General features: G+C 56.0%; 1 protein-coding gene and 1 long non-coding RNA gene across 3 annotated transcripts in view; one reads left to right on the top strand and one right to left on the bottom strand.

The window, feature by feature from the left end:
• Nucleotides 1–3834, bottom strand: part of LOC121663017 (tumor necrosis factor receptor superfamily member 10A-like) — a 10829-nt gene extending 6995 nt beyond the window's left edge. Inside the window, exon 1 of the mRNA XM_042024814.1 lies at nt 3154–3834. Within this exon, the coding sequence (XP_041880748.1) occupies nt 3154–3201 (48 nt within the window). The 5' untranslated portion in view covers nt 3202–3834. The remainder of the gene's footprint in view (nt 1–3153) is intronic.
• An 87-nt stretch (nt 3835–3921) lies between these two features.
• Nucleotides 3922–8958, top strand: part of LOC121663018 — a 6242-nt gene continuing 1205 nt past the window's right edge. Inside the window, exons 1-4 of one of the 2 annotated variants that reach the window (XR_006015505.1) lie at nt 3922–4787; nt 5039–5206; nt 7548–7801; nt 8592–8952. This is a non-coding gene — a long non-coding RNA (uncharacterized LOC121663018). Of the gene's footprint in view, nt 4788–5038; nt 5207–7547; nt 7802–8591; nt 8953–8958 lie in introns of those variants that run through there. The other variant, XR_006015506.1, reaches the window with a different exon arrangement.

The following is an 8958-nucleotide window of genomic DNA, read 5'->3' as shown; positions in this document are numbered from 1 at the left end:
ACGGATATCCATGGATATAAACCTGCCCCACGGATATCCATGGATATAAACCTGCCCTCCAGCACCTGCCCCTCCACCCCGGGTGGCAGGGACTGACATGGGCTGCAGGAGGTACTTCCCCTCCCCCCCCTCCCCATCCCCTCCCCAACACGGAGGGTAAAATCTGCCTTTTAAAGCAAATATTTCCCCCGTGAGTCAGGAGCTGCCTGCAATGGCTCAAACAATAGAGACGCCGTCCTGTCCCCTGTCCCAGCACCGGTCCCGCCTCCTCTCCGGACACTTCCCGCGCCAGGACAAGGCAAAACTGGCTGTGGCAGGTCGGGGACGGTCACGGGGCTGCAGAGGGTGACGCAGAGCCACAAAGCCACCACTGACACACCACAGAGCCCCCGCGCCCCGGCCAGCCCGGGAACGGGGCCAGCTCCGGACTCGGACTTGGAGGGATCAAATCCATGTCCCTCCAACGCCTTCTGGCTCTACATCTCCCAGGTCCTGGCTCTGCTTCTCTTTCCCCAGCTAGGAACGTTTGCAAGTTTGTAAAGTGCTTTTTTTTATCCACTTGAGGAGCTTCAGCCACAAGGGCTTCACCCACTCTGGTCTTGGAAATCCTGGGAGCAAAGGGACAATTTGTCCCACTTCCATGCTGTCCCCAAGGGGAAAAAAATCCATGTTTGTTGTCTGCTGAACTGTGCCACGCTGTGAGGGTGATCACAGCGACAGCACGGCGCTCTCGGCAGTTTGGAAAGGCCCCTCGGCCGTGGGATCTCACGGCTCTACAGGGAGCAGCAACAAGTGCACGATAAAGTTATCAGCCCACAGCACCCACCCCTGCTGCCATCCCTGACCAAACCACCGGTTGGAAAATCCAGCCGTGGGTGATGCCTTCGGTTTGAACTTTTACATTTCTCCAATCCTGCGCTGCCTGCTGGGTCACTCTGAGGTTTCCTGTGGCCTCTCAGCTGCTGCTCTCTCGTGCTGGTCACACATAACAAACCCTCGCTAGGTTTGCTCTCCAAGGACACCTCCATTGTCCCAGCCCCCAAAATGTGTGAACTAAAAGCCTCTGAAGAGGAGAGGCAAACTTGGGGTAATTACATCATTAACGGAGGTTAGAATTGGAGAATTAACCCTGATATGCAAATGGGTCAAACTTATAAAAGGCTGAGGAACCTGGAGTCCATCTTGGGTGGAGCCTTTGGCCTGCCCAGGGTGAACCTTTAAAGGCCCCGCAAATCAATCCCTGCTTTTATTTTCTGACTCTCATCTGGCCTCTGTTTTCAGGAGCCACATCGAGGCATCACAGGCAAGCCACGGTAGAATTCAGGAGTTTTCACCCACAGTAAACAACCCAAGAAAGCCTGGAGGCAGAGGAATTAGAGGCACCACGGGAATCCCTCATCAGCCTCTTCCTTCTGGGGGATCAAGTCTGGAGAAACAGCTCAGGAAAGCATCAAGCTTTGAGCTTTCTCTGCTTCCATCCTCAATTTGTTTTTCTCCCGAGGTGATCCCAAAAGGAGCTGGACCCTGCAGGCGAGGACAGACCCCTCGCTGAGCTCCTGACATGAACATGGATGAAACACCCCGCAGCCCCTGAAGGCAGCACGAGAGAACCAGGGCTAAAAGAGATGCCGGGCAGACACCTGATGTCATCTGCTCCAAGGACATGGGGCTGATGCAGGCGGGGATTTTCCCCTGGAATTCCTGCACGTGGAATTTGAGCTCCAGCAAACTCAGTGATCCAGGGCACTCATCCTCAGAAACCTGTGGCCTGTGTCCAGGGCGTGATGCAAGAGCGAGAGGACACACCGACGCAATATCGTACCATGACACGGTGAATCATCAGCCCGAGCAGCTCCCCTCCCCCTTTATTAAAAAACGAGGATAAAAAGTAAAATAAACGACGCTGTTACGAGCGTGGCCTTCGGTGATGGGTTTAGTAAGGCTTGACTTTATCAGGCCAGTCTAAATAAACTCCGCTAAAAAATGCAGAGAAGGAATTGGATGAGAAGCTCCCACTAAAAACCTGTTAATGGGCGGTGCTGATGTAATTCCAGCGCTGCGGGAGCAGAGCACGCCGGACTCCGTCAGGGCCGTGGGGTTACAGGCCAGACCCGGGAGAGAAGTCAGGGCAAGATCTCTGGGATAAAACCCAGGGCAGGATCCTCCCGACTTCAAGTGAATACTTCAGGTATTTCCCGACTCTCCAGCATCCAATCCACGGGGAGCTATGATATGCCCAGGCGGAGTTTGCGATCCTCAAACTTTGTGCCACGGGTTTGGTCGTCATTCGGGCGAGTTGCATTCCTGCACCGGCCAGCCCCGAGCCGCCCGCATCCCAACCCGATGTGCTAAAACATCCACAGGAGCTGGCAAACTCGGCTTTGGAGCGAAGGGAGTGGAAATCCCCTACCCTGGGAGCCGAGCTCCAGGTCCAGCCTGCAGCCTGTAATCACCGTCCCCGTCCCCGCCGGGCCGTGTGCTCGTGAGATCGCCTTTCCCATCGCTTCCCATTCCCCTTCCAGGCTGCTGCTTCCCCCCGCCCCCGGCCTCAGCCTCACGTCCTCCCTATACCCTGAACCCACCCCCCTGTGCCGGGCCCAGCTGAGCCCCCCTGGTGCCCACCTGCCCAGGTGAAGCCCCCTGGCCCCATCGCCTCAACCCCCCCATCCCCCGGGCCAGGTGAGCCCCACCGCCGCTGCTTTCCCTGACGCCCCCAGACCAGGTGATCCCCCCCCCCAGCTCCCCCACGACCCCCGGAGCAGGTGAGCCCCCCCCGACACTCCAGTTTCCCCCGACTCACACGAGCCCTTCAATCGCTGGGAAAGGCGCCCTCCCATCCGCCGCTGCCCCCCAGGTAACCCCACCCCCCCCCACCTCCATCCAGGGGCACCCCTCACTCACACAGCCCCCGCCGCTTGGCTGAACCCTCACCAGGGCAGCCCCCAAACACCCCGATATCCCCTCCTCACCTTTCCCCACCCCCCCCCCAGCCCCTCGCCGGACCCCGTCCCACCCCGCCGCTCCGAGCCCCTTCACGGCGCTGCAAGCCCGGGCATGTCGCGACAGCACCGCGCAGCCCCGACCCGGGTCCGGACCCCCCTGGCCGCGCTCCCGGAGGGTCCCCAGGGCCCCACGAGCCCCGTCCCCACTCACCGTGACCAGCAGCAGCAGAGGGAGGCAGCGCCGTCGGAGCCGGCGCATCGTGAGCGGAGAGCGCAGAGGCGCAGGGCGGGCGCGGAGCGGGCGCGGAGCGGGCGCGGAGCGGGCACGGAGCGGGCACGGAGTGGGTCAGGTCCCGACACCGCTCTGGGACAGCCGCTCCAAACCACGGCGTCGGCAGAATGGAGAACTCAGGGCGGGAGGGGGCATTTTTATAGCAGCGGGGCGGGACACCGAGGAAGAGGAGGTAAAGGGGGCTGTCCCAGCGCAGGTCCCCTCTGTGCAGCCTCCGCGTGTTCTTTCGCTAGCGAAACCGCAGGAGGTTTTCATGTGCGGTTTGGTTTGCCCGAGAAGCTGAACTGGCTTTCACAGAACTTTTGGTTTTTAGCGTCACTTATTTTCTCGTTTTATCGCTCACACCTCAAGTGACCAAATCACTTTCGAAGCTCCTGAACCACACGGGAGCCCTCAGGAATGATTCCTCAGGGTGTTGCTTCTCCCTCCATTTTGCATTTTTTTCCTATCACTCATCGGGCTCGAGCGAGCAAAGCCGCGGGGGTTTTGTGTTCCGGGAGAAGGGGGTTGAGGGGACAGTGCCTTGGTGAGAAATCCCGGGGTTCTGGTGGGGTTCAAGGTGCAAAGGCACAGCACGGCAGCCTTGCAGAAGCTCGCCGTCTCACCCCTGAGCTGGGAAGTGGGGAAATTCCGCCTCGTTTGTGGTGTTTTTTTTTTTTTTTTGGTGTTTTTTTTTTTTTTTTTTTTTTTTTTTGTGGGATAGAACTCGAAATGGAGGGAAAAAAAACCGTAAAAAGTTAAATCTTTGGACTTTCTGCTATTACACAAACGGCTCTGCTGCTGCACGTTATCACGGGAGAAAAATTAATTCCAAGAAAAGTCTGATCTTACTGGGATGGTGGAGGTGCGGTGGGATGGCTGCCGGGAGTGTTGGAATGGAGGGGCTTTGGGAAGGACAGGCACGGGAAACTTCAGAGCCCCTTCGAGTACCTAAAGGGGCTCCAGGAGAGGTTTCCAGGTCTGTTCCAGGATCGTGATTCTGAGAGAAAGCCGAGGCAAAGAAAGCTTGTTAATCTTTTCCTAGTCCTGAACTCTGCATTAATCTGTTAATCTTTTCCTAGTCCTGAACTCTGCGTTAGTCCCGAGGTCCCTTCCTGTCGCCTCCCCGGTGACTCACCGGAGGCTGTTAAAAAGTTTGCAGCGCTGCTTTCCTCAGCAGTGCCGGAGGCAGAGGAATGTGCAGGTAACACATTCCAGGTGTCCCTGAAAACAGGGCCAGCGCTAAGGCAGGGTTACAGGGAAAATGCTGCTCACCAGGGAGATGCTGCTCGCCAGGGAAAGGGCTCCGTGCGTCCACAACCCGGGTGCCAAGGGGCTGCTGAGCCCATCATCCCACCAGCAGGAAGGCAGGAAGGCTCCTTGGATCCAACTGCATCGGTAGGATCAGAGCTCATCCATGCAGGATGTGGATATTTGGGATATTCTCTTTGGTGACTGCACTCATCAAACAGTGGCCATCTGGTTGTCTCCTTGCATGGGGAATTATTTCAACCACCATTAATGAAGCTGAAGTGTGATTTCGAGGAGAAGAAGTGTTCCTGCTCATTTCCTGGGTGGGTACTTCTATTACGAGCCCCAAAAAGTATGCAGGGCCTTTTGTTTAACCAAAACCATGTGCTCTGTGCTTTGGATACCATTGACTGCCGCTGAAGTCACCGCAGTCCTTAGAGAATGATTCATTTTGCAGTTAGGCCAGAACTAGGATGAGGTTTAGGCCTAGGACTAAATGCTAATAAATGTGCAAATGGGATGGGGCAGGACCCTGTTCACCCTCTCTCTGAAAATTCAGCCTGATGCTCTTTAGGGAGCTGCCGTGCCTGAAGTCAGCCGGGATAAATCGGGATGTGCGGGAAGGGGCACACGGAGGTGGAACGTCGCAGTTTGCCCCGCGGTTTTGTCCCGGCTCCCAGGCCAAGCTGATGCCTTGAGAGGCCACCTCAAAACAGAGCCTGGACAGAAATAAGGAAATAAGGTGGGTATTTATGTGAAAGGCTTTCAAAGGTACCCCTGGGAGCCAGAGGCCACTGCCCAGATGGGCCCCAAGGTGGGCCCCAGGTTACGAGTTCTTCACACTTTTATAGGTTTGGTTCTTTGCATAGCAGGGTTAATTCCCCAATTAAAGCTTCAGTTAATGATGGAGTTTCCCCAAGCTCAGCCCCTTCTCAAAGGCTTTTGGTTTACACATTTTGGGCCTAGGACAGTCTGGGTGTCCTTGGAGAGCAGGCCCGGAGAGGCTTTGTTGTGTCTGCCCAGCACAGAGAGCAGAAGTGAACAGGCTGCAGGAAACTCCAGAGTTACACAGCAGGCAGTGCAGGGCTTGAAAATATAAAAGCTCAAACCTAAGGTATCAATCCCAGCAGTGGGAGACCCTCAGCATCCAGAGCCTGGGATCCCATCCTCCTCCCACCAAACACTTGTTGGGAAGCCTCAGGGTTTTCTCTTTCTGTCTCAGTCTCCCCATTTACAAAACCGCCCTGAGTTATCTGCGCTGACAAACCACAGGGAGGTATTTACACACCGCTCCGGACAAGGGCGGCTCAGGGTCCGGCCTGAGGGGGTTTAAGCTGTGGAGAGAGGTCAGCAGGGCCACCCCCTCCCTGTGCCTGGCCATCCCCAGGAGTGGGACACTGGGCAGACACATCGTTCCTTCTCCTGGAGGAAGCACTGCGGCTTCCATGTCGGGTGGATTTTGGGCAGGCTGTCTGGGTGAGAAAGGGGTCCGTGTTTATCTGCCAGGGCCAGACCTCCAGGCCTTATCACCCCCAGCCTGCTTATCCCCTGGAGCCAGGAGGCTGCTCCCCAACACCACCCTGGGGGGAAATTGGGCACGTTGAGAAGAAGAGCGGGGACCCAGCGTGGCTTTGGGGTGTTCAATCCTCCCCTGGCTTGCTCAGTTCTGCTGCAAGGGGAGAATGAAACGAGCGGGAGGGTTGGAGCTGGAGCTTGGCTGGCCGTGGAGAGAAGGGAGGGCTTGAGCCTGAAATTCCCCCAGGGAACGGAGCAATAACAAACGGGTGACTGGGGAAGCTGAGCCTGCTCACAGCTAATGGGTAACCCCACACAGGCTCCTCCTGTGGCACACGCTGCCACTTCAGACCCTCCAAATGTTCCTGTCCTGTCTGACTCAGCGTCTGTTTGTCCAACATCCCGCTCTGCCAAAGCTGGGGCTGTGGGAGGCTCTAATCTCCCGTCCCAGAGCGGCTCGCTCGGAGCCGTGGCCCTCAGCCCGCTCTGGGGTACGTGACCGTTCTGGTTTTGTTTTTGAGCATCACGCCTCAGTTTTACCTCCAGTTCTTTGTTCCCTCCCGCCTGTTTTGGTGCCTGCGAGGGAGCTGAGGCCACGCGATAATTTTGACCTCTCCCCCCCTCCACCCCCCCCGCCAAACGAGTTATTTGTCTCATAAATTCCAAGTTCCTCTTTGAAACAGAGAAATAATTAAAAAAAAAAAAACAACCCTCTTGCAGTCTGTGAACTGCACGAGAATGGAGCTCAATTCCTTCCCTCCTTGGGCAAGCCTGGGCAAACCACCCCAGCCCTCCGTGCCTCAGTTTCCCCTCTGCGGCGAGGGGGGCTCAGATTTCTGCCCTCACTCCCTTCGCCTGCTTTATTTTTGGGTTTTGGGAGGTGCTCGGGGCAAGCAGGTGGATTTTTCATCCTTTCTCCCTTCCCCTTTCCTGAGGCAGCTTCCCAACCTCCGAGCAGGCAGCCCATGGGCAATAAACCATTTAAAGGAGCCCTTGTCCTTCCCCTGCCAGCCCAGAGCCCTAGAAACGGGGGAAAGGAACAGGGAATGCAGAGGCTGGACTCAGATCTTTTCCCTCCTCCATTCCCTCTCCGCGAACCAGGACTTAAAAGGAGCTCTGGGATGAAGGAGAGGGTGAGGGTGTTGCAAAACCCCGTATCCAAACCCCGTATCCAAACCCCGTATCCAAACCCCACATCCAAACCCCACATCCAAACCCCATATCCAAACCCCATATCCAAACCCCATATCCAAACCCTGTGTCCAAATCCCGTATCCAAACCCTGCACCCAAACCCCATATCCAAACCCCATAACCAAACTCCGTACCCAAACCCCGTATCCAAACCCTTCACCCAAACCCCGTACCCAAACCCTTCACCCAAAGCCCAGCTCCACAGGCAAATTAAAGATTGGGTTTGGGGAGTTAAACCCTGAGGACGCCCTGGATCTTTTATCCCAAATTTCTCAGAGCACGTGGATTCCTTCTCCAGCCAATCTCCGGTTTCATTTCTATCTCGTTAATTAATTTATACCGCTGGGGGTTTTTTGTTTGGTTTTCTTTTCCCAGAGCTGAAATCCCAGGAGGGGTTGTGCCGGTTTGGGCTGGGGAGGGAGCCCAGAGTTGTTGAGTTTTGCTCACGGGAGCTGTTTTGGGTTCTTTGCTGAAGCCGGGGTCGTTCACAGCGAGGCGTTCTCGGTGCTGCTGAGCGGGGCCGCACAACCTCACGGCTTTTCCTGCTTCCAGCGGGACAGGAAACGAGACTTTGGGACTGGACACAGCTGGGACAGGACACATCCCTGGCCACGGGAATGTTCAGCAGGGTAACGCTGGTGGAGAATCATGGAATCATGGAATGGGTTGGGCATTGGGAAGGGGGCTTAGAACTCATCCAGTGCCACCCCTGCCATGCCCAGGGGCACCTCCCGCTGTCCCAGGGTGCTCCAGCCTGGCCTTGGGCACTTCCAGGGATCCAGGGGCAGCCACAGCTGCTCTGGGAATTCCATCCCAGCCCCTCACCGCCCTCACAGGGAAGAATTCCTTCCCAAAATCCCACCTAACCCTGTCCTGTGGCAGTGGGAAGCCGTTCCCTGTGTCCTGGTGATGCCGTGAAGATTTTTTGCCTTTTCTTTTATACCCCTGTTAGACCTTTGTACAGCTTCTGTATTCCCAGTGCTTTTTGCCTGCACTCTTGGACTTGTTTGTCAAGCTGAGAGACTCAACATTTTAGAAGCTTCGTAGCCAGGGATCAGTGTGCCCCAGAGCCCAAGGTGCTCTCCAGAACACATTCTGTAAGCCAAGGTAGAACCATCCAGGGGAAGGTTCCTTGGGGAGGGGGGCTCACTTGAGCCTCTCATTGGGGAATCTTTGATAGATCTGCTAATTAGTAAAAACCTATAATGTTCTACCCGACCTTTGGGGGCACACTCGGCGGGGTGCATCTCGATGCACATGACCTGGCCGTGTGCACCTAAGGATCCTTACAATAAATCCCAAGGTAAAATCCCTTTTCCCCTTCTAACCGTGGCTGACTCTTGATTTTAAGACCAGGAAAAGGCATCACTGGCACTCCATGCCTCAGAAATTGTCTCCCTCCCACTTTCCTCCCTCCAGGCACTGCAAGGCCACAATGAGGCCACCCCAAATCCTCTGCAGGTGAACAATGCCAGCTCTCCCAGCCTTTCCTCACAGCAGAGCTGCTCCATCCCTCGGGAATCCCCCTCTGGAATCACTCCAGCAGCTCCATGTCCTTCCTGTGCTGTGTCCCAGGCTAGCTCTGAGGTGGGGCCTCACCTGGGAAGGGCAGAGGGAAGCAGGAATATTTGGAATGATGGGATTCATCTTCCCAAACACAGGGATCCCTGGATCCCTGCTTTCCCAGGAAGGACAGAGGGGAAGCAGGAATGTTTGGAACTTTGGGACTATGGGATTTATCTTCCCAGATTCGTGTGCTGGATCCCTGCTTTCCCAGGAAGGACAG

Source organism: Corvus kubaryi, unplaced genomic scaffold (assembly GCF_017639235.1).
Source record: "Corvus kubaryi isolate FWS band 111438036 unplaced genomic scaffold, C.kubaryi_AGA036_p1.0 37265, whole genome shotgun sequence".
In the NCBI taxonomy this organism is placed as follows: domain Eukaryota; kingdom Metazoa; phylum Chordata; class Aves; order Passeriformes; family Corvidae; genus Corvus; species Corvus kubaryi.
Note: the sequence above shows the minus strand (reverse complement) of the source record. Positions and strands in the feature narration are given on the sequence as shown.